We start from the raw sequence: 27,853 nt of genomic DNA on the forward strand, positions 1-27,853 counted from the left end.
AAGCCATGCAGCTATCTCAATGTACTTGAGCTGCGGAGATATGCGCATAGATCAAATGTTTTTCGACCAGTTGGAGAAGGATCTCATCACTTGGACAGGGGAACCCCTGTAAATTGGTAATCTCAGCCTTCTGATGTAATTGGAACTATTCTATATATCATTATTCATGCATAATAATTATGAGGCATTGATGAAGCCCGTACACTAGGGTAATGATTTTAGGGTCATGATGAGATCTTGCCAGTAAGACCTACAATCTAATTATCCCTAATTTAAAACGTTCCTAGTTGTAGGATCATTAAGTAGGGGATCAGTGATACTGGTAAGACTAGTACGCTTGTTACATGCTCTACCATAGAGGATTACTTATGGAGTCATTAATGTGAAAGTGTAGGTGCTCATTGGAGAGTGAGTTCACTAAACTGTCTCGCTCGGGGAATACCTAATGGAAATATTAAATACGTGTCAATAGGCAATTCCTCAGGTGATAGTAGGTGCGAGTAATCCTCAGACCTGAGATTACCATAACACTTTGTGATAGTTAACTTACATCTTGCTTTATTCCTTAAACGTGTCTGTGAGACGTGCGCACGGTATTATGGACGTAATGAAATTCTCATGGGCGTGGGTGAGTAATCAACAAGGAATCTGTTACCGCTGGTAAGAGGGGAGAATGTCCTACGTTTTCTATTGAGCATTGTTCCCGGAAAATCTCTAGCCAGAGTAGAATAAAAATTACAAAGGAGTTTCTAATGTTTCATCATAGAGGCAATTACTCGAGAATTTGATAACATATGAATTACTATTGGAGTTTGACGTTTCATCCATACCCTAGCTTATTTGGAACTTTGTATATAGCCAAAGGATTTAATTACAAAGAAACTAATCACCAAAGGGTGTTCGATCCTTTCGAGTGAACTCCTCACTATCTGAGTAGTCATGTTACATTGCTAGATGACAATCTTGACTTGTGGGTCAATCCAATTAAGAGTTAAGGAAAGTATGAGTTTGATTGATTGATGTGCGGGGGCTTACAACGAACTCAAGAACACGTATATATTATCTATACAATGAAATCCTAGAAAATATATCGCAATCGAATACGCCTATAGAATACGATATCGAGATAAAATTGAAATAGAAAATTGACTATCTAACATATCTAAATTGCCTAAAAATAAGATATCAAATAAAACTGGAGGAATATTTGACTCATTCGACTTTTTAAAATAAAAAATAGTGCAACATAACACGAGAATATTATGTGCTTTCAGCTGTCAAAGAAATATTGCCCACCGTCTCTGCTGACTAAATGCACGCCAACATACATGAATATATGTATATATTGCTCATGATGGGCCATTAATAAGCCTCTTATATTAGGCTCAAATTCATTGGGCTTTTTCCCGGCTTGGCTTCAAACTTGGGCTCAAATCCAGCCCTGTTTCCTACTATGCTCACGGCCCATTTTCTTTTCTTCCTTCGGTCCGACCCGATCTATGATAAGTACGGCTTTCTTCTCCAAATCCGACTCAACACATCCCAAAAGCTTGGAAACATTATCGCAATCACCAAACACACATCACAGCTCGACAATCTTTACGAATTACGAAAAATGGGTGTAAACAGGATCTAGAGATAATTTCTCTATTTAAAGATGTAAAATATACAAGGAAATCCCTACAAAATAGGAAATATAATCTCAGGATAATTTGAGATCTCACCTCTTCCTTTTTTGTCTGGTCTTTGTATTTTCGAATTCTTCGCTGAATACGGGACACATCTCAACATATATATATATATATATATATACACACACTTGGCTGTCGCACCAAGAAAATGGCTTGCATCTTCTTACACGTTAGAATTCTAAAGCCAATGATTAAATAGGTTAAAATTAAAAGGCAATTATATGGGATTCATTTAATTCTCATGATTAATAGTTGGAAAACTCATCTCAGTATTTTTATATAAAAGGCAGATAGAGTTGAAGTCATGTGTGTGATCTGCCGAGAGACTAAAAGAGAATTGTTCTCTCTTCAAAAAGGAAAAGGCTATACACACTAACTAGAGAAGAAAATTAGAAAGCCGAGATTCTCTTTGTGATCGGTTATCAAGGAAAGAGTTTTCCTGATCATTACGAGAAATTCTGGTGTGGATCACCGTTGGCGGACGTGCACGGGTGCGTCTATTCAGGATCAGATACGACTTTAATCTTAAAGTTTTTCAAAGGTTTGTCTTTGAACTCGATTAAATGAATTCTCTGTGCATGCATCGTTTCCCAACACATCGTTTTGGAAGCTCCAAGCTAGCTGGACTCGGAGGAAATTGTCGAGATGATGCGAGCTCTGTTAATGAAATATGGACTAATCCGAAAAGTACAAGTTTGCAATGCATTAGTTTCTTTACACTTCGAGCGGTGGATCTATCAACCGGGCATCCGAGATATTCCACGGGATGCCTCATAGAAGTTTGATTACACGGAGTACTCTCATTTCGGGATTAATGTTTAATCGGTTTCTTTTTGAGACCCTAGGAGAGCTTCTCCCAATTGCTGATTTCTGCACTTAGACCAAATGTGTATACCCTCACTATGGTTTTTCCATTTGTGCAAGCAGTTTGTTCATTGAGACACGGAAGGCAGATCAATTCCTACATCCTTATAAACTGTTTCTTGTTTCATTCGTTATTACGCAACGTCCTGATTGCAACGTACTCTGAGATGGAATGACCGCACAGAAGTTTTCAACACCATGGTGACTTCCTATGGCATCAGACCTCTAGAGGCCATGTATCCAGTCTGCTCAACTTTGTTGGTCGAGCGGGATATCTTGATGAGTCGGAAAGAGCAATTAGAAGGGAGCATCTCAAGGGACGTCCGGGCTCTTTGTGGACTCCGTTCACTGCTTGTGATGCTCATAGGAAGTTAAGGTTGGGAAGAATCGTTGCTCCATGGCTGCTCTTATGACCCATCGGAAATGGTGTGGCAAAGCAACAGGGGTAAAACCGATGAATAGACTGGTAAATATCAATCTGTACTGTAAAACCGATGTATATTCATTCTAAATCATAAGGTGGATTAAAATAATTTCAAATACCTAATTTAAATATATAGAACAAGCATTACCATAAATCGGCACTTAAATTACGAGTACTTTGCTATAGTTTTCTATAGTATCTTATCAAGAATCTCTAGTGGTAACTCAGTCATCGTAGAGGTGTTTGTTTTGAGGAGTTGCATCTCTATCTCTCTTTTCTTCATGTCTATCTCCTTTTTCTTGAGAATTTTCATTTCCTCCATGAGATATAGTTCCATAGCTGTATAGCAATTGATTGCTTCAATCTCTTCTCTAAGCGGGTTTCCAACTTGGGACGTTTTTATTTCCCATCGGTCTTCCTCTTGGCTGCTTTGATGCCTTTTGGGTGAAAACATGGAAAAAAAAAGGTTAAAAAAAAAAAATTTCTTCCCGTTACCACAGCCATAGCCGTTGGCAACGGCTGATTTTTATGGGGAGAACAATCACATTGTTTAAAAAAAAAAAAAAGCCGTTGGCAAGTGGCAGGGCTATTTCATATCATTAAAAAAAACAGAGGGTCTGGGGTGCGTTGTGGCTCAACCGTCTTCTCGCTGCGCTCACTCGCTCCCGCCGCCACTCGTACTGCTGAAAAAGAACTTGCAGAGAGTGGAACGCGATGATCTTCTTTATATATATATATATATATATATATATATATATTTACTGAATCCTACTTAATTTAACCAATGCGTGTGCTGAGTCAGGTCCTAAGGCCTCCATCTGGAACTGCACTGTCGAATGCTAACACGATTTTCGGGACATTTATAATGTCTCAAACACAACCATAATAACGTGGGTTTGAAACTGGTAATAAAAGATGATATTATGACTGTATGCTTGAGAAGATGATAGTCACATCAAATGGGTTGCAGTGACGTTCCGCTATGGATATTCACAGGTGCGGTAATATTCCACTGATCTGATGCGATATCAAATCAGGTGGGGTAACTAAACGTTATCATACATGCACTTTAACTTGCATTCGGGATCCCGATCTCCGTAAGTGGTCTTGTCAATGCATAATACCTACATTCAACTTGCACATTATTTTCTAATATGAGATTGAACTGGACTTCCTCTCATTTTCAGTGCAGGCAATGGTGTTACCTGATAGATACCCCGACAATCACTTCGCTCTATTGAACTAGTCCTGCCAGGGTTCTCGAGCAGATTCGTAATGCATTTCACTGAGAATTTAACTCTCCACCCCAAGCTATGTAACTGTAAAACACAGCCTTGAACCTCGACTATCACCAAGTCAACTCGTGAAATACCAGGACTTCACAAATTTGCAGCTAATCATCACATGCATTTGCCATGTACTAGGTTCTTTCAAAAACCTACATCTATATATATATATATATATATATATATCGCATGCAAAAAATCTCTTCTTAAAAGAAGATGAAGATTGTGTTTGTTTGGACTTAATTATAAGTGCTAAATTTTTAAGTACTAAATGAAATAAGTGCTTTTCCAAGTAAGTTAATTTTGTTTGATTGGGAACATGTTGAAAACTTTATATTATTTGAGATTCTAATTACATAGTGACCACAAAACTTTTCTTTTTGCCACTTTTGTCTCAATATTTTATTTTTTTACGAAAATTGAAAAAAAAGGGGTCAGATCAGATCTAACATAGAAGGGGGAGAGGGGCGGCGGTGGCCCCGATCCCGGCCACCATTGTCCTAATCGAGGTCACCGGCGACCTTGATTAGGGTAGTGGTGGCCGGGATCGATGCCACCACCGCCCCTCTCCCCCTAGTCGCGCAACTCACCTTCACAATACACCCCCACCCACCCCACCCACCCCACCCCCCCCCCCCCGCTCTCTCTCTCTCTCTCTCTCTCCCTCCCTCCCTCCCTCCCTCCAGCTTTTCGTCTGTATGAGCCAAAAAGGACCATTTTGCAAATTACGGACAATACAGGGGCACCGCTGCAAATATTAGAAACTATATGGATGGCTGGGCGATTCATTCGAAAAAAAAAGTAGGTTTCCATTTAATTAACGATTAAGCACTTTTTTGACTGAATGATTAAGTTAAGTCAATTTTTATATTGTGTTATCAAACAATATGAACTCAATTAATTGCTGAAATTTTAATTTGAGCACTTAATTTGAGTTAACAAACACAACTGAAGTGTATTCCATGGCAACAAATTATCTATACCCTTCAACAAAATTTCGTTGAATACAGAGTAAAGAATTTAAAGGCAAAGAATTCTTCTTTCGAGTACAGAGTAAGTACTGAACTATAAATCCATGGCCCGTTAAGAAACGACTGAAAGATAACTAACCAGAAAGAAATTAACTTCTTTAACTTACAAAATCCAAACCTCACTTGTCAATCTCAATTGCCTGTGACACCTTAGCTTTGGTCAACTCGATCAGCTTCATCTTCATCTCCTTCCTGACTTGAAACCCCCTTCCCCCTTTCTTTCCCTTCCCACTGCCATCAACCTGCAACAGCAAGCTTCCTTTCTATCATCAATCCATAAACAGCCAAAGTTAAAACATCTTTTTCGTGGTGATTAATCGATGGGTAGCCTTATGACTACGCACTCAGTACAAAATTTTTAACTATTGAACTCAATCAAATTGGATTTTCAAGCTTACAAACCGAAGAAAAAGGAGAAACAAACCTTTCTCTTGTCCTTCTCTAGCCGGCTTGCAAAAAATACGAGCATTAAAGCCCTCTATTCTGCTGAACCGCTCCGCAACTCTAGATATACTGGTAGCTTCGTCTGCTGGATGAAAAAATATCTCCTCAAAGATCTCCTTATTCCTCCAGTTCTATAGCAACTATCATGCCACTCTGAAAACAAGTTGCCACGACACAAGCCACTGCTGTGGCCGAAGACAAAAATCAAGCCAGTTCTTGATGTCTAAAGCAAAGACCATTGGAAGGGAAGCTTGTGGCAGCAACCTTTTTTCTCCACCTCATGGGCAGAAGGGGAATTCTCAGGACATGAATAGTAGTTTCCTCTTATTGCAAGCACCGAGAGCAGCAATTCCTAAGTTAAGTACTTAGAAATATTAGGGATAATCACACCAAATATCATGAACTTGCACCGTTTTCCCAAATATAGCATTAACTCTCAAATTTTCCAAATATAACAGGACGTTACCTCCGTCAAACCAAAAATGTCACCCGTCAACAATTCCGTCACGGTTCGTGACGTGGCAATAAACGACAGCCAATGTGGCTTAATGATTTTTAAGATCCAATATAACAACGACAAGTGGCCCTCTTCACCCAGCCGATTTTTCAAAAAGACCCATACTTTTTCTTTTTTGAAATTTTAGCCCATTTTTTTTTGGCAAAACAGGGGGGGTGATCGAGAGAGGAGTGGGCAAGGGCTCGACCGGGCTGAGGGCTCCTCGTCGGCCCTCGACCCCCCTAGGCAAGGTGGCCTGAGTTCGGCTACTGCGTCGGAGGGGTCAAGGGTCAGCGGGGGAGCCTTAGACCCGGTCGGGGGCCCCTTCCCCTCTTCCCCTATTTTCTGATAGAAAAAACAGGGAAGAGGGGAGGGGGCCCCGACCCGGCTGGGGGCTCCCCCGCCAACCCTCGACCCCTCCGGCAAGGCGGCCGGACTCAAGCCACCTTGCCTGGGGGGGTCGAGGGCCGGCGAGGAGCCCTCAGCTGGGTTGGGCCCTTGCCCACTCCTCTTTAAGTGAAGAGGGCCACTTGTCGTTATTCTATTGGATCTTAAAAATCATTAGGTCACATTGGTTGCTGTTTATTGCCACGTCACGAACCGTGATGGAATTGTTGACGGGTGATATTTTTGGTATGACGGAGGTAACGCCCTGTTATATTTAAGAAATTTGAGAATTGATGCTATATTTGGGAAAACAGTGCAAGTTCATGATATTTGCTGTGATTATCCCGAAATATTAAGCACTAATTTTCTAATTGTATGGAAGATACATAAGACAACACAATTGATTCAGATCCTTGAAGGAGTCTGACAAGACTAACTTCATCCCTCAAGTCATTGTGGGCTTAACTTGGACTCCTCATATGCTAACCCTTCTGATAGAGAGATCTTTCATTGTCCTTGTAAGCTAAATTGCTCAGCCTGGAACAAGTTTTTAATAATGCCATATAGACTGGCTCACACTAGTAGTAGGAAAGGTAACAAATTCCAACCAAAAGCCGATCCCCCGGACCATTGATTGCCACTCCCAACATCCTCAGCTCTCTGCTTATTTTTGGACAATTTGGCGATGTCTGAGGTTTTATTAGGTGGCTCTGGTGGCTTCTCATATTTGGCGAATGTCCGAGGGTCTATTTAGAAGCTCACTCTCTCAAATTTCTTATGCTGCCTTGCATTCCTAGAAGTTGGGTGTTCTAAGCACCTACAGAAGGATGAAGAGAGAAAAAACAGTTCATTAGAAAAGCACACCTCTAGACAAAATGATTATATCAAATCAAATAAGATAATATACAAAGAGAATGTGAAGAGAAATCCAAGGTAAGGAAACGAGTTCCATTTATCTTCAAGTTGCTCTATACATCCTTCTAAATCACCAACTATTCCAAGCATAAATACTCAGAAAGTATGCCCAACAACACAGTAAATGTATTAGAGCCCATCTCTTAGGCTCCTTGGTGGTTCTTAAAATGGTCGTTATCAACACAGAGCCATTATTGCGATAAAACTATGCATCATCAAGCCATTATTACAATTAAATTACACACCATCCGAGCGAGGAAAAAAAAAGAAAAAAAGAAAAGAGAAGTAGCATCTAGTTCCATCAAGAGTTCTCTAGCCACTTACTGCTAAAAACAACCCTCCAAAATAATGCTCTTGTCAACGTCTTTGGGCTTTATGTTCTTTATTGTCAATCCATTTGCGTATCTTGTTAATTATGCACTTCCTTGAACGTCGTTTCCATCCCAAAATGGCAAGAACTCCACTAAAAACCTTTTGCAGCAACTTCTTTTCAATGCCCTCTTCAAGAAGTAACGCAACGAGGATCGGTAGAACTTAGCCCGAACACGTCGAGACCAAGCAAAAGAATGATAGAACAAACACTAAGCAGAGCTCAACAATATGAAAAGGAAATAGAAAGTAATTCATTACCTCAAATTCGTCCAACCCCCATACATATATGCTTACAACTACCCAACTCCAGCACAATAAGTCAAACAAGCAATAAATGCCCCTTACAATACCAAAGTACCAATGGGGACTCTAAAACATACTAAATGAACAACTTTGACAACTAGACTCAATTAATTAAGCCTTGGAAACATTCTCAAGGCATTATTTGAATAAAATGACTCAACCACTTGACATTTATGAGGGCTCCTTCAGTTTGGATGAATTTTAGTTTGAGTTGTCCTTGGCCTTCGATGATGGGCTTGAGCTTGATTTCTCACTTCCTGGACTTCCCTTGACCTTGGACAAATTCCCCTTCTCATTGGACTTCTTCCGGGCTTATAAAGCTTGGGCTTGGTGCCATCGAACTTCTCTATAAATTCAGCCCCTAGGGCCTCCACATCAATCTCCCCCGCTTGAGAAAAGCTCGACCTTGAGCTTGGTAGCTTCGGATACAATGACTCCTGTAAATCGAAATAGGGGAAAATATCCGCGACATTAAATGTGCAGGAAATGTTCATGGACGTTGGAAGGTCGATGACGTAGGCATTATCATTGATTTTCTTATGCACCTTATAAGGACCATACTTCTTCGGGTTGAGCTTGTTGTAGTTCCCAACCGGTAACCTCTCCTTCCGAAGAAACACAATAACCATATCACCCTCCGAAAAGAGTTTTTCCCGTCGATGTTGATCTGCCACCTTCTTATACTTTGCATTAGCTTCCTCGAGCTTCTCCTTAACATTCACCTTTGTCTCTTGGATGTGCTCGGCAAGTGACTCAACTGCAGCACTAGAATGGGCACCCTTGGGTAGTTTGAGCAAATCCACCGCATGTTGAGGGACCTTTTGGTAGACAATAGAAAATGGGGACCTTTTCGTTGCACTATGGACAGCGCTGTTATAAGCAAACTCGGCTTGTGAGATAACAAAGTCCCACTGTTTTGGCTTGTCTCCACAAATGCACCTAATCATGTTACCCAATGTCTGATTTATGGACTCAGTTTGGCCATCCGTTTGAGGATGGGCGGTACTGTTGAACTTGAGAGCCGCGTCGAACATACGCCACAGAGTAAGCCAAAAGTGACTAAGAAACCGCGAATCTCGATCTGACACAATAGACTTAGGCACGCCGTGCAAGCGAACTACCTCCTTGAAGAACAACCGGGCCACACTCGATGCATCAGTAGTCTTGCGGCATGGGATGAAATGCGCTATCTTGGAAAATCTATACACCACAACGAAAATAGAGTCCATACCTCGCTGAGTTCGAGGAAGACCTAACAAGAAATCCATGTACAAGTCCTCCCAAGCATTCTCGGGAACAGGCAGCGGCATATACAACCCGGTATTTTGCGAATGCCCCTTAGAAGTCTGGCACGCGCTGCACCTTTGGACGTACTTCTCCACATCACGCCTCAACTTTGGCCAATAGAACCTCTCCAATACCGCTGCGAGTGTCTTATCCCGCCCAAAATGTGCTCCAAGTCCTCCTCCATGCAAGTTCCGAATTAGCTTCTCGCGGAGAGACGTTCAAGGAATACATAACTGATTTCCCCGCATTAGATACCCCTTGAAAATATGGAAATCACCGGCTGCTTCGTGCCTTTCAAGCTTGGACCATGTGGCAGCGAAGTCCTCATCTTGCGCATATTCGCCCTTTAACTCTTTGAACCCAACCAACTTAGCCCGCATTTCGACTAGAAGAGTAGCCTGACGGCTTAATGCATCAACCACTCGATTGTTTACTCCTGACTTATACACCAACTTGAATGGAAACTTCTGGATGAAAGCCGACCAGCGAGCATACTAGTCAACCTCTTTTAGGTGCTCAAGTATTTCAAGGCCTGATGATCAGAGTATAATATGAACTCCTTCCCAATAAGATAGTGCTCCCAATGCTTCAAAGATCGGAAGACCGCGTAAAACTCCTTATCATAAGTTGACCACTTCCGGCGAGCATCATTTAGTTTCTAACTAAAGAAGGCCACGGGTCTCTTTTCTTGCGAAAGCATAGCCCCAACGCCCACACCACTAGCATCGCACTCAACTTCAAATAACTTATCAAAACTCGGCAAAGCAAGCACGGGAGCTGAACATAACTTCTCCTTAATCAATTCATAGCTCTCCTCAGCTTCCTTTCCCCAATGAAACCTACCCTTCTTCAAACATTCAGTAATTGGGGACATAATAGAGCTGAAATCATGAATAAATCGCCTATAAAATGTAGCCAAGCCATGGAAACTCCGAACCTCCCCTACTGACTTCGATGTAGGCCAATCACGAATTGCCCAAACCTTCTCCTCATCTACCCGAATACCATCAGCACTCACAATATATCCGAGGAACAACAACTTAGATTTCATGAAACTACACTTCTTCATGTTCACATAAAGCTTGTTCTCACGCAACACAAGCAAAACCTCATGTAAGTGCTCTAAATGCTCCTCAACTGATTTGTTGTATATTAAGATATCATCAAAGTACACCACCACAAAACACTCAATGAAAGACTTGAGTACCTGATTCATAAGCCTTATGAAGGTGCTCGGGGCGTTGGAAAGGCCGAATGGCATGACAAGCCACTCATAGAGGCCATCCCCTTGTTTTGAACGCGATTTTCCATTCATCTCCTGGTCGAATACGAATCTGGTAGTATCCACTTCGCAAGTCGATCTTTGAAAACACCGCTAACCCACGGAGCTGATCCAGCATATCATCGAGCCGCGAAATAGGAAACTTGTAGCCCACCGTGATTTTGTTGATTGCATGGCTGTCCACTCACATACGCCAACTCCCATCCTTCTTTGGCACTAGTAGAGCTGGAATCGCACATGGGCTAAGGCTTTCTCGAATATGCCCCTTTCGCAGCAACTCCTCAATCTTCTCCTTCAATATCGCATTCTCCTTTGGGCTCATCCGATAATGTGGTAAGTTTGGCAAACTTGCTCCCGGGATCAAGTCTATTTGGTGCTGAATATCACGCATCGGAGGTAACTCATCGGGCAACTCATCAGGAATAATCTCCTCAAACTCAGCTACTAGAGCTTACACTTCTTCGGGAATCTTCTCTTTTGCTGAGTAGTGGGCAGCTCCTTTACAATCAATATATGCATCTCTCCCAACTCCTTGAACTCCGCATCAATCTCCCGCTCCGAATGTGACTCAATCAAGAAAGCCGTACTATCTCCCTTCACATTAGCTTTGGGGCTCGACTTCTTAGACATAGGCAACAAAGTGTATCGCACCCCTTCCTTCACCAATTGATAGGTGTTGTCACGCCCCAAGTGCTTTGCATCGTTGTCGTACTGCCAAGGACACCCGAATAAAAGATGGCACACTTCCATATCCACAACATCGCAATACACCTCATCTCAGTAGCGACCAATAGAAAATGGCACCTTGCAGCGTTCATTCACTCAGGTCTCTCCCACGGCTTTAATCCAACCAATAGAGTATGGATTGGGATGCTTTTCCACAGGCAGCTTCAGTTTCTCCACCACTGTCTTCCCGATAATGTTCTCTTGGCTGCCACTATCAATGATCACAATAAATGGACGAGACTTGATCAAGCAAAAAGTTCGAAATAACTTGTTCCGCTGAGACTCATCTTCTTGCTTCGAGGCCAGCATCAGCTTCCTTATTACGAGAGCTTGCGAATAATCATCATCATCGTATACTCCCACGTCTTGCTCGTCATCTGGATCACAAAGCACGTCTTCAACATCATCTTCTGCCTCTACTACAACCAACGTCTTTCTACAGGGGCAATCACTCGAACGGTGCCCCGGCTGATTGCATTTGTAGCACTTGAGATCCGATTGTTGTTTGGAGGAATTCGAATTTCGTACACTATCGGAAACTGGTGCAGCCTGCCTTCCAGCCACCTTATCCTTCATCCCTTGTTCGGATTTGCTTGTAGATCCTCGAAAGAAAGTTTGCCCCTTGTCGTCTTGTGATTGAGTTGAATAAGCAAAATTCTTCCGAAAAGTACTCCCCCGCTCTTGCGACAACAACTCAGCCTTTAAGGCCAACTCCGTGCCTAATCGATGGTGGTAACCATTTGAACCCCTATCTTGTCTCGAAGGACAGGTTTCAACCCATCCAAGTACCTCGCCACCTGCTGCCCTTTCGACTCACTCAACGCATTCCTTTCAGCCAGCCGCAAGAACTCCGCTGTGTAGTCGTCGACGGATCGTTACCCTTGAACACACCTTTGGTATTTCAAAAAGAGGTGTTGCTCATAATCAGGGGGCAAAAATCGAGCCCTTAACATCTGCTTCGTATGCCGCCAGCACCTCACAGGCCCTCTCCCTTCAAGAGCTCGGTTTCCTTACATTCGATCCCACCAAGTTGAGGCACCCCCTTTCAACCGGTAGGCCACCAACTTCACACGCTTCTCCTCAGGGACCTCCGTGAATTCAAAGAACCGCTCTACCTCCGACAGCCAATCGAGGAAATCCTCAATGTCTAAGGCACCCATTGAACACCAGAATGTCCACTTTCAACTTGAAATCATCAGCTTCGCGAAAGTCCCTGTGATGCCGATTCCGAGGTGCTCGCTCGAACAAGAGTTCCTCATCGTCCTCCGAGTCATCGATCACTTGCATCCTTCGAGGAAGATGCTGAGGTGCACGGGGAGCAACTCTCTCTGCTCGACCATCATTCGCATTGCCTCGATCACGCAGCCCAAGAGCATTAAGTCGGTTGAGGATCTCGTGGAGTGTTTGCTCCACTTGCCCGACTTGTTTACCAAGAGCTGCTACGTCAGCCGCCTCCCGCTCATCGGTGTTAACAAGGTTCCGACCAGCTTCGTCAGCCATGGACAGACCTAGGCGAGTTCCCAAGCTCTGATACCACCTAACGTAGTGAGGATCGGTATAACATAGCTTGAACACGTCGAGACCAAGCAAAAGAAGGATAGAACAAACACTAAGCAGAGCTCAACAATATGAAAAGGAAATAGAAAGTAATTCATTACCTCAAATTCGTCCAACCCCCATACATATATGATTACAGCTACCCAACTCCAGCACAATAAGTCAAACAAGCAATAAATGCCCCTTGCAATACCAAAGTACCAATGAGGACTTTAAAACACACTAAATGAACAACTTCTGACAACTAGACTCAATTAACTAAGCCTTGGAAACATTCTCAAGGCATTATTTGAATAAAATGACTCAACCACTTGACATTTATGAAGGTTCCTTCAGTTTGGACGAATTTTAGTTTGAGTTATCCTTGGCCTTCGATGATGGGCTTGAGCTTGATTTCTCACTTCCTAGACTTCCCTTGACCTTGGACAAATTCCCCTTCTCATTGGACTTCTTCTAGGGCTTATAAAGCTTGGGCTTGGCGCCATCAAACTTCTCCATAAATTCAGCCCCTAGGGCCTCCACATCAAAAAGCTCTGCGAGATCACCGATATCCCTCCTGAAATCCACCAGTACGCTGCAGAACCCTTTATGTTTACAGTATCCCAAGATCTCATGCATACTTAGTTGATCGGAAACTACTGTCTCAATTCCACCAGTTGCAGGGTCCAGCTCTCGGACTCTCTCCATCTCAAAAGATTATAAGCTTAGAACCAAAGTCCGAGGTGAGTGCAGGAATATGCATTAAGCTTGGGATTGAATCCCTTTGATATTATGAACCTCATAGGCTGATTAACCCCAGGTTCTTCGGACATGGGAACTGATAATTTCTTGGCCAATACGGTAGAGGAAATTATGACTGCATCATAATCCTGCAACAACTTCGAGTTGTATCCACCATACTCATCAGCTCCTTCACCGAGGTTATCTAGAACTTGACCATTTTGGGCAATGGAGTATCTGCAGTCACTCACCAAAAGGGTCTTCTAGTAGAGACGAATTATAACATTTCTCACCACACATCAGTTTTCTCAAAGTTAACCTAATGAAATTACAATGGGATGTTTTACCTCAGGTTAACAGAGGGCTTCCCAACTAGCATGCGGTGGATATAAAGCCTCATTCAGGTTCTTGCACAGTTTTCCCTCCACGCCCACAGTCACCTCAACTCCTGCAGCTCTCAACTTACTAACCCCTTTAGAAGCCACAATCGGGTTGGGGTCCACTATATCAACATCGACCCTTTTCACCTTGGATTTAAGCAACGCTTCAGTGCATGGTGGAGTCTGTCCACAGTGGCTGCACGGTACCAGGCTCACGTAGGCGGTCGCATTCTCATCTAATACACCGGCGTCCTTCAGAGCAAACACCTGCACACCAATCTCATCTTTCACTCACCAAACTCAAGAACAAACTCAGCAAAGAAGACCAACAAGAATATTTCCAAGTAAGCAAATGCCGATTCCAGTATTACCCATTTCCATGATATCTAATTTCGGAGTCCATCGACAGGGAAAAGAGAAACACAAAGGGCATAACATCACAATCTCAGTATAAACTTTCACCCTCCAGCTGAATGATGAAGAATCCACTCGATCCAAGGAATAAAACCCTTCAAACTCGCAAGTTAGGAAGTAACCTTCGACGTAAAATACTACCGACAGCAGCATCCACAATGTGCTTCGTGATGAGAAATACAAGAAAGATTCCTTCTGCAGCTTCAAAATGTTAAAAAGAGTCTCAATTCACCTCAGCATGAGGCTGACCATAGGATGAAAACCTTCACCAACGACCTTACCATCCTTCACAATGAAACAGCCCACCATGGGATTGGAGCTTGTGCACCCAATGGCCTTTAATTTCTTGCAAGCTCCACGCACCTCCTCATGTAATACCCATCATCACCCTCTCGGTCCTCCGATGCTCCGCATCTATTCCCAACACTCCTCGCAGCTCCATAGCTATGTCGCCGGAGAGAGACGCCTCCGAGATTGGGAAAAGGTCCCACCTTTGAGCTCGTCCTGCAGGACCCACGATCTAAAGGGAAGTTGGGTGAACTGAGACTGTGGTTTGGTGGCAAGAACTTGAGTATCTGCACTCTCCATGGAAGCTGAAGAAGAACGAGAAGACAATGGAGAAGAAGTTCCTTGTTCATCATATTCATTCCGCCAAAAAAAGTTCCTCGATCGTCACATACCATACAGGAGAGACGGAGGAGAAGACAGTGGTGGAAACGGGTCGGGTCGGGTACTACTCGGAGGGTTTGAAGTCGACACGGATCTTTTCTCCCGGTGCTTTTCAAATTCAAAGCTCTGGCAAAGCTCTGAATGTCCCCACAATGGCGGATACAATGGGAAGGCCCCGCACCTGTGCAAGCTGCAGGTGTGAATGTATAGACGCGGTAATGGAATCAGAATTCGAAGAAGAGCTGGAGAAATATGGGTCGGAAATGAGCACGTGGTGGAGAATATCCTCTATTGCCAGAGGACGCTTCCGGACCAGCTCAAGGAGGCCTTTTCTCTGCTCGCATCTGCTCACGGACCCGAGTTGTGCCCCGGGTAGAACCCGGACTCAAGGCCGGACCCTCCAGCTCTTCTTACTAAGGTACTAATGCAATCCGAGAGTTCGGTGTTAAATCAAGAAATTCCATTGGAATACCTGCAGGAAATGTTAGGGGTCCCGAAATTAGGTATTAGTTTCAATGAGGTAGTTCCAGTGAGTATGCATTCCCTGATGTATGCGATGTGCATCGAATGTGCTGTGTTGTTAGCAGCGACAGCAAGAATTGGTTCAGTTAAGAGATTCTATATATGTTGACTCGTGTACTAAGCCGATGTCTTGTGATTACGGTGTCCCCTCTGTTAAGTGTCCTTCCCAACTTATCTCTCACGGATTAAGAGTTTATGTTTCGGGGAAAATATTCCTGCTGTTTCAAATACGCGGAATACTGAATCGGAAGGAGATTGCTGCATATTCTGCTCTCTTTCTTCCGGTTCGTAGTGAACACAGCCCGATAACAATCAAGAACCTTCAGGCCTCTTTGTCCAATGGTAAGGAACTTGGAAGTGTTTAGCTGTTGAGGCTTATAAAAGCATGAAAGCCTCTTTCCTTCATGTGCCCGAGGCAAACTGAGCTGGAATAATTCATCGGCATCATCCTCAATCGTTTTATCATCGTATGCAGATCCTGGAGTCAGTAGTGCTGAATCTCCGCCACTCTTGCAGGTCCAACCGGGAAGGAGTCATCAGTATCTCGAAAGCGACATACAAATCGCTATGACTAAGAATGTTTCTGCAATGCCTGTCCTTTTGAAGCCGATGGAAGTGTGTGTCTCTACCATTGACAATCCAAACTCAAACCCGAGTAGTATTCATCTTGCATTTATAAAGGACAGAAGTAGTGCAGCTGCACGAATATTACGAGCGACCATTATAAGTGAGGGTAATAGTTCATTGATTCCATCCTCGGCAATTGTCTCTGTCAGCTAGGCTTAAATACCGATCGCTCGTCGATTTTCATGGAATTGGGAGTATACCCTCTAGAGGAATCTATATGAAGAGGAAAGAGGCTCTTCCAAATTAAGACGTTCCTCGACCTAAAAACCTGGTAAAACCTCCCGTAAAACCTTTTGGATCAAATTAATGTTTATCTTCAATCACCTATAGTTCGTTCGGGTCATTCTCCAAAACACCTTATCAACAATGAGAAAACAGCCTACAGCTTTATCTCCTTGTTCCACAATCCCCGTTATCAGCAGAGCTCAATTGAGACCCGAAAGCCCTGATAGGGTTCCAGAATCAGCTCAAGGGCATCCTAATTGTGCCAGTGCTGTTAAATTACTTCTACCAATTATCTATAATACTAGTTCAGATAAAATGAACAATTTTTTTTCCCCGTAAATTAAATTCCTTCTAGACTTCCATAATACACAGACCTGGTATCTAACTACTATTTAAAAGCATTTATATCAATACAAGTGATGCGATGCTATTGAATTAACATAGAGAAAAACTTTAATAGAAAAATTAGATACAACCGCTACTCAAGCTTAACTAATTTATGCACATGACAGTAAAAAGCCCGGCCTTCAACTGCGAAGGTGGATATTGGTCAATCATCTAGAACCCATCCCATCACTTGTGTTCAATCAACTTGCCCGGCTAAATGACTCCCATCTAACTAATAGGCATTACAAGTTACCTCAGTTAATGCAACTATGCATCGTCTATCATAAACCAGAGTTATGGTGATTGCAACGATGATCTGAACTTGTCAGGAAAGATCAGGAGTATCATCTTCACTAGCATTCGTGGCTCATTTCTGGAGCAGGAGGCATTCTGTGGAACTCCTAAGAACAGCATGAGAAACTGCTTCCGCATTGCGTCTAGCAAAATTGATCTTCATACCTTGATTAAAAGAAAGAAGAAGAAACATAACCAGGAAAGAGTTCAGAGAAGAAAACATTGTGGAAGAATTATTCGAGTGACCACGCCTTGAATTGGGCCTTATAAAGGGCAACAATCACATTTTCCTTGACATAAACGAGAAAGACCAAAGCTTGAGTTGGGGCTTATAAAGGGCAACAATCACTTTTTCCTCGAAGTAAACAAAAAAAGACCAAATATTCATAATCTTCTAGTCTCAGGAGTAACATGACTGCCCGCGCGCCCCCCCCCCCCCCCCCCCCCCCAAAAAAAAAAAAAGGCGCCTCACGAAGAAGAGAACAAAAATATGGATTACAAATCATTTTAAGGGAGCTTACTTTCTCTTCATCATGCTCTGTACATAGCAGATCTTGAGGACCACTAACTTCCATTCCAACAACTGGAAGTAAAGGCAAGGAAATAAATCAAGAGAGATCATCCTACAATGATCAAAAAGAGAAAAACAATCTATTTGAATGAAGATGAAGACTGCCTAAATTCCGTTACGAGTTGTATCAAGTTCTGGACTTGGAGCCCGTAGGATAAATCTCAAAGCATTAACAAGGCAGTATTTAACTGAACTCTCTCTCTCTCTCTCACAGATCAACTCAGAGCGGCTGTCACACTTTACCTTTTTCAAGGGTTGATGTATGCTGTTGCTTGGGCTTGAAGATAGTACGAATCTTTGTACTTCCTACCGCTTCCTATGTGTATCCCACTGTTAATCCAGTCAACCCGGTGTATCCAAGCATCACGAGTTACATCAAGAACTCCCAGGATCTGGGTAAGAGCACAAAATACAGCAAATAGAAAGAAACCATTAGAAGGCAGACAAGTTGAAGAGTTGGATGCTGGGTACTCGCAAACTCATTGGAGCGTGCTCACAGAAAGTGCTTTCTCTTACCATACCACCTTTCCAGGCTGCAAAAGTAGGATTTGCCCTGGGTTGCAACACCTACCAAAAAAAAAAAGAAGACGGAAACTATCATTGATGTCCTGTTGTTGACATCGGATGTCTAAATTATCTGACAAATCTTAAATCCCTCGTCTCCTTTTCCAAGACAAGCTCTTCGGAGTATTGCACATCTGCTTCGGTTTATCCATGACCATTCCTCTAAAGTCTTTCTAACACCAAATAGAAATATCATTTGACAAATACAGCATATAAATTTCCCTTTTTCACTACTTGGGTGCAATTAAAGAGAGCAAGATGATTTTGAGAAACACCATCTTCACACCATTTCAACCATGATAACAATTTTTAAAAATTTTTCTGGTATGAGTAATCATATCATGATCTAGTAGTCAAACTCACATACCACGAAGGATCAGCAGCAGGACTAGTGATCATAGCAAACAAGGATGAGAACATGCAAGATTACCTCAACAGTATCAATAGCTTCATGCGAGGGAATTGTATGCAACACTCTGCAACCAAAGGATCAGGAACTATTTTAAGTTTCCTCTTTATCATGCCAACATTTAAAATCCTCCAGAGATTTCTAAAGAGTTCACATATGATCAAGATATCATTACTTTTTTAAAAATTTCTTTCTGAATAAGCATATACTGTATAAATTACAGTTTCCAAAGAATGTTTCATAATCGGATGAGCAAGTGTTCATCATTTTGTTACCTCAGTCAATACATCACGCCCAAGTGGACAATCATAAACAGAAAATTTGAACACAACAACAAAACCAACCTCTCCTCTACAGCAGGAATTAGGCCCCTTGTCAATGCCACACCACCAACCTAAAACCCAAGATCAAACAATTTTACCAATTAGTGTACCTTACTTCGACAAAACAAATTGTGCAATGTTGAATAAGAATCCCACCAGCTGTATGCTACAAAATAGTTTTCTCTTCAGCTCAATACGCCCTGAAATGGAACATAAAAAATTATCATATGATAAGACACCAAAATTTATCAGGTAAGACTGCATAACAAACAGAGAGAAAACCTACCAGTGGAGAGTATACTATTCACAATAGCTTCGGCAAGGCCAATTTTCTCTTCTTTTTTTGGCTTAGTTTGAAAAATGGGATAGCTGTCCCACATAGAATATCCGATGTTGGCACCGAGATAAAAAGGGTCAGGAATATCAGGTCTTCTAGCATAATCAGTATTCCACGTCTCCTCTAGCATATCCTCATAATCTTTAAACCTAGTAAATAAATCATAGGACTCAGGAAGTTATTTTACATGATTAAAAGAGTTTTTACATCTAAGAGTTTAACTTAAGCTATGAAACCTACCAAGTGCGAGGTGGTGGAGGGTATATGTCCGGAACCAAAAGCATAGGGTAAAATAGACCCATGGGAGGAACCTGTTTATAAGAAACATCATTGTTACAACTATCTAACCATATTTATATTTGTCAAAGGATAATGTTTTGTTGGACAAAACTTAGGAATCAAGAACTGAAAGATAGGTTAATAATAAGGTAAGGTTGACATTTGTCCACGAGCCTCCCCACCCCCGTTATTGGCTTCATTTTAGCAAGGGAAGTTTTAAGTTGGCCATTGAATTTTAGTGCCACTTTGCTCACTGAAGTCTATATTGTGTCACACTTGCCCTAAGAAATGCAAAAGTAAGTCCACATGCAGCAAAACTGAGTCTACATAAACCAAAAGAATTGGCCCCAGCCGCGTCCTTAGATCAATGTTTTTGTAAAACTCAATCTAAAAGAGTAAACTTTTTGATTGTAAAGGTAAAATGGTCAATCAGGAAATGGCCAGAACCACAAGAATCTCAGGTAGAGAACCTAGGGTGGCCTCTGCAGTTCACTGCAGTTGCTTGGTAAGGCTCCATCTTATGGAGCTAAGAGAACAAACAAAAAACAGGAAACAAAGTTCCATGACCACGAAAACAGATATTTCATGAAATTACAATCAAAATCAACTTTGGCATCATGGTCTGTGTGCTTTCTCAAGATTGCAGAAAATCAGTTCTGAAACAGTGGCTATTACCCTAAGTCCCTGTTGAACCAGTCTCACTCAAAACATGGGAAAGCAGAGTCCTGTTGAAACTAAATTGCCAGACAACATGAAAAACTTTACAGAAGAACTCCAATGCTGCAAATTAAATTTCTGAAAATGAAAACCCCGCAGAGAAACAGCAGCCATGTGCATTCATGTGGTTTTGGCTTTGACTGAACAATATGCCCTGTGAAACCCATTTTTTGTTCAAAAAACTTAGCGTCTTAGAATTAGTCGCTAAGCTGATGCAGCATTTTGAAGTTTTTGGGGCCAGTAGAATGCAATTAAAGTTAGGTGGGTAAAGTGATATTGAACTGTAACTTTGACAGCCATGTCAACTTAAAATCTTCTCATTTTAAATATTCTGGAGCTAATCAGTTCTAGAGAACTGTCACCACTTTTCAGTTTTTCACTTTGCCATTCCGTATTGAAAACAAATAAAATTAATAAGGGAAAAGTTAATTTGCCCGCATGGATATATCATAATCATCCAGCACATCTCACAAGGCGTGATGCAACATTTTCCTTACTTTGTCAAGTTTTAACAAAGGCAAAATTAGAAACTTCTTGAAGATTCCTAGCTCCCCAGTTCAAACTATGTCATCGAAAATAATTCACAATGACAATCTCACATTAAGGGCAGTTAGCCTCGTCTTGTGAGAGGCAGCTGGTGCATCATCCTCATATGAGTAAACAACAGCGGCAGCAACAACCTCACCCTCCTGTAGTTCAGAAATAGAGTTGTTACTGTTTTGGGAAAATTGTCTACAGTAAGTAACTATTATACTAAGAAATACGTGAGTATACAAAAGGAAACAAAATTGACCAATCTATGGAGCTACTAATAAGATGTGCGATTGAGAGGTTTAACAGACACTTGGCAGAAGAGTCAGTTACTGACAACCAAGTATTTACCTGTTGAGAACTCCGCAAAATTAAAACTCATGGAAGAATGAGATTGATTTCTTTTGGCTTTCTTTAAAAGGAATATATAATAATAGTTCATGTACGCTAAAGGAAAAAGATGCTCACTGTTATTTGACAATACATTTCCTTCAGCTCGTTGAGCATCAACAAATCTACAGGCTTTGTCAACATGTCTGTACGAACTTGTGGCCATGTCTGATGATGCCTTTGTGTCCAAAGAAGGCACCTTGATATATCCTGGACATATAACTCACCAATTACTACGAAGAACATGATATCAGTACTAAAGAAAGCATGAAAAATTTAATAAACTTCTACAAGATAGATGATAAATGTCTTGAGGTAATAACAAAATTTGAGTAGTAAAGTGTGAAATTAGTTGCATAAAATGCTCCATTTGAGGCCAGATTGCTAATGCAGGAAGAAATAATTTGGTTCAAAACTTTAAGAAGCAGTACCTCTCCACCGAAAGGTAGAGTTTTCTCAGTGGTGGGTAAAGCCACTCCATCCTGCCATCAGAAGATGATAAAATGTAGAGTAAATCATAAATACAGATAGAACACTTGCAAAAAGCAAATTTCATTTTTTTTTCTTTTTTGCTTATCACTCTGTGTAGCTTCCACAGTGCAAAAATTACTTTCTGTATTGCTATGAATGGCACAGAAACAAACTAGAAATACCTTACGACCTGATCATATGGAAGATGTTGCTATATAAAGGACAAGTACCTCAATGCATACAACTGATGTCGTCTGAGCACCAATGTTAACAATACAGGTCGTAGATAAACCATTCCCAAAAGCCGCAGCCAGACCTTCCTGGAGTTGGAATAAAATTTTGGTACATCATAGTCAGAAAAGAAGAGACAAATGCAGATATTTTAAATCAGTATGACTTGGATAGAGTCAACCCAAGCACGAGAAGCGCAAAGAATCTTATTTTGTGAACTAGTGCCAATTTGAGATGCACAAGGCACCCTCAACAAAACGGATGAAGCCATCTTGAAATAGCCACAGTTTAGCGAAGATGAATTGGAGAGGCAGAAGACCCCTTAACTAGATGCATGGATGAATACGTATTAACTGCTTTATTCACATCCAAAGAACCACAACTTCTGTGAGCAAGAAATGGAATCAAGTTGCAAGATTTCAATCTTACAGAGAAACCCAAGATTAAACTCTTATCTTGGAAACATCAATACATAGAACAAATTACAACAAATCCAACAATTCACATTGCAATTAACTAAGTAGAATATTTTTTGCAAAATAATTCTCAACAGAGAAAAAGTTCCATACCTGGTGTACAACAGCTGAGCCAAATCGCAAATCTTGCAATACTATAGTGAGCATTTCCTTTATTTCTGCTTGAATTGAATCAATTAGAGTCATAAGTCAAAATGTGTGACAAGAATAGCAGAACAAAAGTTGTCTTCCTGCTGAGCAATATCCAGTTTATGGACATCTCCAATGATGCAAAGATGAGAGGCTCTAAAATTTCAATAGACTAAATTCCAAACTGACACCTCGACTATCAAATGTCTCAGGAACAACAAGAATGGCAGAGTACAGGTTCCTCTCCCATGGAGCAATATGCAGTTTTTCCATCATTATCCAGTCCCAGATAGTACAAAGGTCCTCATAAACCTGCAAACACGAATACATTAGTGAAAAAGAAAACAGGCACGACGTAAGGCATAACCAAGTGTTTAGCATATAACTATCACTGACGTTAACATCGTTATTAGAACCATAATCAAGCAGCCGATCGAACCCATTTCAATCGGGCCTGCCATGTACAGTATGGTCTAGCATGTGAACTCACAGACACGAGAACTGGCATGCAGCGGCCTGAATTGGATAATTTTGAACGAGTTGGTCTGTCTTTCGTTATAAAGAAAATTGTGCTCATACTTTTAATATCATGTCAAACGTTCAATTAAGATGTTTGCATAATCTCATGATCCCATGATTGCCTTAATCCATGTCTTGACCAGTTCAATATTCAGACTAATTCTTAACCTACAGAACATAAAGAACAAGCTCATATTCAGACTGAAAAATGGGTATTTTCTCCTTTCATATAAATGGCCAAGAGCAAGCTCATTAATTTAAGTAGTTTAAATACTGATCTGTAAAACTGTACCTGCTGCACAGGATAATGTTGTGAAACATTAAAATGACCTCTACGAATAGGGCGGTGCAAGCAGTAAGGCTCAGAGGGGGATATTCTCAGTGCTTCCTCACCACAGATGTACTTCTGGTAATTACGTTGTTCACTTGAACTGGATTCCTCAGGACCAACGGTCTCATGTTTCTCATAAGACGTAGTGGGTGACCCTTTATTCATAAAACTTTCTGCAGTAAATCCAATTGTCACCCAACAAAAGAAAATGATTAAGGATATTGCACATAGGTATTATCCACAGCACTGATTAACTACAAGGGAACTAAATCTTAAGATGGCATGCTATTGAGAGACAGACCTGAAGACTTTTCATACACATCAGCCCAGGCAAAAGGCGTGTCCTTTTTCGCAGTCTGCAGGTTATAACCATCAACACGTGCCATCTGCATGATAACACCATCACTGTGCGAGTACTCATTGCAAGCACCTACTAAAAAGTAAGCTAATCTTTGTTGGATGTATCTCAACTCATTATGCTGACTGAGTCGAAGCCATTATATTATATTAAAAGAAAAGCATTGAAGGTGCTCAGTCAATCTCCATATTTTCTTCTTTCTCTGCCCCCTTTTCTAATATCATGATCACAAAACTTAGTTCAACCTCAGAATAAATACACCCTTGATCCTAAGATAATATTTCATAACAAGGTGAACACCTTCCTGCAGCCACATCAGTCAATTTTGACACAGACAAGCATGGCGAGCATCAAATAATGCAATTCCTGCACAAGCAGCACTTAAAAAGCTATCTCTATGATGCTTCAAATCATGCCAGCAACAGATTTATCATGTCACTATTCACATGATAATTAAAACAAATGTACATTAAAAAGAAAATTCAAAATAATATGATTCTAATATGCTGTTCAAAATTTTTCACAAACTCACCTCTTTTCACAAATTAATCACAAAAGAAACTGTCTCTCCAAATTAAAATTTACTACAGTTAAAAAATGAGAAAAGAAAAATTGTGGAAGGCCGGCAGTTATAAGAGGTAGGGAGAGTGAAAATAAGCAATAGAAAGAGGAAAAGAAGTGGAAGGACAGAAGTAGCAACGTCAAATTACAATTTAACTCTTAATCTAGTGGCCACATACTTTGGGTAAAATCAAAGGAAGCCCTGGTTGTCAAAAGTCTACCTACGAGAGGGTGCTTAGACTTTACATAATAGCATCATAAAAGTTTATCATTAGCTCAAGCCACATAGAAGGGACTGGGAAATGCATTAAGCCAACTGCCCAACAAAATGACAGTTATATTACTGCCCCTCTTATATTAAAGTCTCTCTTACAAAACCACTGAGAGAGAGAGAGAGAGAGAGAGTCTCTAGAAACAGAAGTGACCATATATCATCCAAAACTCTTTATTTTCCCCCTCCTCAATTCAAGAGACGGCACAAAACTCAGACATATTCTATGCATAAAGCCACTGCCCTTAGAAATCCCCGAGCAGTTGCTAGGAAGCAGGGTATTGTGCCACAAAATCAATTGCAAAAATATGTAAAAAGAATGGAAATACCTTGCGTGAGAAAGAGTTATTGTTAGCAGCTTCCTCATCCAAGAATGGGATCTTCAACAGAGAAGCTATCTATTGCATGTCAGTTAACAAGTCAATGAACATTTCAAAACCTTTTAGCAGTCCAACTGAAGAAGCACGGAGAAAGGTTCCTTACAATATCATATGCATGTTCTCGTTCCATGTGCTGGGCTGTCGTAATCTGAGAATTGAGCATCTAAACACCAGAAACAAAAGATCCAAGTAAGCCAAAGACAGCAAAAAAATGAAGCAAACATTTTCCCCTCTACATTGAGAAATCGTCACTGTGAAACTGAAGCAACATCATGTAGAATCATATCCACCTTTTGCAAGGGAAAAGCTGAATAGTAAATTTGCCAGTTTTAAGCGTTGACCATGGCACTTTCATAACATGAGAACAATCAATAAATAAATAAATAAATTTGAGTCTGCCTGCAAATAACAATGGGGTCGGTTGTGCTTCATCAGCCTTCATGAAGATTATTCAAGGAAAATGTTTCATCACTTTTATCAACTGCCCCCAAAAGACTGGCATTAAAATAATACCAGCTCTGTTCGCACCCAACATAGCCCAAAAAATCATTACACCTATTCCTTCTTCTCGAGACAAAACCAGATTTTGTGATTCATGAAGCAAACAAAACATGGAAGCTCGCTTCGAGATAGTACAAAACTCATGAAACATTGAAAAAAAACCAAACTTGCAGGAAATCAAGGTGACAGAATCAGACCTGGTCTTGCACATTTCGCTTGGGCTGCTGGGTACTATAGCGAGCTATACAATGAGGCAGGTTATATGGGGTGTCCTGCGAAGCAAGCCCAATTCTGATACTTGCAGAGCCTAACCAGAAATTGGGACCAAAAATTGTAAAACCATGGTAAGCTTGTCAAGCTGAACTCTGTACGGCTCGGAATCAACAAGTGAAGGAAGACTTGGAAGGAATTGGGGTACTGTACCGGGATTGATGACGACTATGTTGGCGCCCCTCTCTGCGATCAGTTGCGAAGGCACCACCGTCTTCAGGTAGTCCTGCAAGAATGGCAAGACAAGGAAAGAGGAGGATTAGAAGCGAATTTATTCCCAAACTTGAACGAGAGAGAGAGAGAGAGAGAGAGAGACCATGACGAGGCGAGAGGAGAGGAGCAGACAGAGAGCAGCAGGAAGAGAAGATCTTCTTCCACTACTGAAAGCTTTGAGCGTCTCCTGCTATTCAGAGAGGGGAAAGCAGAGCGACCACAACGGCTGACGGTGTCCCTCAGGCGTCTGGCCCGGTTTGGAAATATGTTTCAACTGTCCCATCCCAGCCAAGTAAAATATAGATGGGCAAATATAGATGGGAAATATGTTTCAAGCGGCTCGACGCTTGTTTTCCTTAAGAAAATCATGGGTTCGAGTCTTTGTGGGGGGAGAAAATCTATACTGTGAAAGTTTTACCCGTTACTGGAGTGATCCAATTCGAACAAGATTAGTCGAGACTCGTTAGGCTTTCGGATACCAAGGTACGCACCAAAATATAGATGGGCAAAACTAGGGGTGATCACGGTTTGGATTGGATCGGTTTCGGGGTAAAATTTCGAGGCACCACTTTCGTCTATTCAGAAATTTCAAAACCCGTCCCCGAGAACTGAAACCGAAACGGAAATGTACAAAAATTGACCCTACGGGCACGATTATCTCGAATAGTTCTCGATTTACCCAAAAGCAACATAAAATTAAAAGTAAAAATCAACCATCACTGTTTACCAACATGGTCTTCTTGTTCAACGAAGTAAACGATAAAATCAACTCAGAATGAGCTCTTATTCAACGAAGTAAACGATAAAATCAGTCTTACTCACACAAAGAGTGGAGAAACGAAAAAGATCTTCAAGGTTGGAAGTGAACAATGAGGGCATATTTGGTTCGTTGGAATAGAATAGACATAAAATAAAATAGAAATTCTGATAAAATTTTTCTGTATGGTTGGAGGGAATAGCAAATTATAATTCTGATATTTGGTTGGGTTGAATAAGGAATGAAAAAAACAAGAATAGGGTAAAAAGACAGAAATACCCTTCATGCTAAATTTAATGGGTTTTATAAGATAAATAGATAATTTTAATGACAATTTTTATAATTAATAAAAAATAAACATTTTAAATAATTTAAAAGTAAATCATTTTAAAAAATTAATTATTTTAATTAAATTACTAAAAATTGTGTTTATTAATAAAATTAATTATTTTAATAATTTAATAAGCATAATTATCTAAAGACTTAATAAAAAATTTATCTTAATAAAAACATGTTTTTTAACAATTAAAAATTATCGTATATTATAATTTAATTACTAATTAAATAATTAACAATGAATAGACATTTAATAAAAATATTTCAATTATTAAATTAATTTTAAAAATTAATTTTTTAATTACATTACTGAAAATTATGCTTATTAATAAAATTAATTATTTTAATAATTTAATAAGCATAATTATCTATAGAATATGATAAGAACAAAGATGAGGAATGTTACACTTTTCTTGACAATTAACAGATACAGTAATACGTTCATCCCAAAAACAAAAGAACATACGCAATACATATTGAACAATAGAACGAGGAAAACATACTCAGAAACATCTCAGTACATCCAAACACGATATAGTTACATATCAACCTCCCATCCAAACACGATATAGCTACATATCAACCTCACATCCAAACACAATATAGCTACATATCAACCTCCCAT

The 27,853-nt window shown here is 40.8% G+C and overlaps 1 protein-coding gene and 1 pseudogene across 4 annotated transcripts; both read right to left on the reverse strand.

The window, feature by feature from the left end:
- Positions 1–13,137: 13,137 nt before the first annotated feature.
- On the reverse strand, positions 13,138–15,167 carry LOC116209022 (annotated as a pseudogene).
- Positions 15,168–17,039: 1,872 nt separating this feature from the next.
- Positions 17,040–26,403, reverse strand: LOC116208002 (actin-related protein 9). Of its 4 annotated transcripts, none has more exons than XR_004156997.1 (22): positions 26,239–26,403; positions 26,076–26,148; positions 25,850–25,959; positions 25,255–25,314; positions 25,101–25,169; positions 23,883–23,967; positions 23,543–23,754; positions 22,923–23,043; positions 22,696–22,760; positions 22,126–22,215; positions 21,856–21,906; positions 21,503–21,634; positions 21,103–21,192; positions 19,748–19,818; positions 19,457–19,656; positions 19,327–19,370; positions 19,192–19,241; positions 18,869–18,914; positions 18,391–18,441; positions 18,118–18,266; positions 17,825–17,926; positions 17,040–17,468 (listed from the first exon to the last, which is right to left on the reverse strand). XR_004156997.1 is itself a non-coding variant. In XM_031541167.1 (21 exons), the coding sequence occupies exons 1-20, from the start codon at positions 26,239–26,241 to the stop codon at positions 18,123–18,125; spliced, it is 1,767 nt and encodes a 588-aa protein (XP_031397027.1). In that variant the 5' UTR covers positions 26,242–26,403; the 3' UTR covers positions 17,040–17,468; positions 18,118–18,122. The 4 variants fall into 4 exon arrangements, 1 of the variants encoding a protein (XP_031397027.1); XR_004156996.1 differs by having other exon boundaries at positions 17,825–17,886; positions 26,239–26,402; XM_031541167.1 differs by lacking the exon at positions 17,825–17,926.
- Positions 26,404–27,853: the final 1,450 nt, after the last annotated feature.

Source organism: Punica granatum, chromosome 5 (genome assembly GCF_007655135.1).
Source record: "Punica granatum isolate Tunisia-2019 chromosome 5, ASM765513v2, whole genome shotgun sequence".
Classification (NCBI taxonomy): Eukaryota; Viridiplantae; Streptophyta; class Magnoliopsida; order Myrtales; family Lythraceae; genus Punica; species Punica granatum.

Bases quoted from the DNA above. Each gene is read 5' to 3' on its own strand.
- LOC116208002 (XM_031541167.1), bottom strand. The intron at 23,044-23,542 runs GTACAGTTTTAC...TCGTGTTTGCAG, and splicing joins AACATTATCCTGTGCAGCAG to GTTTATGAGGACCTTTGTAC. The intron at 19,657-19,747 runs GTAGGTTTCATA...TTTATTTACTAG, and splicing joins CCTCCACCACCTCGCACTTG to GTTTAAAGATTATGAGGATA.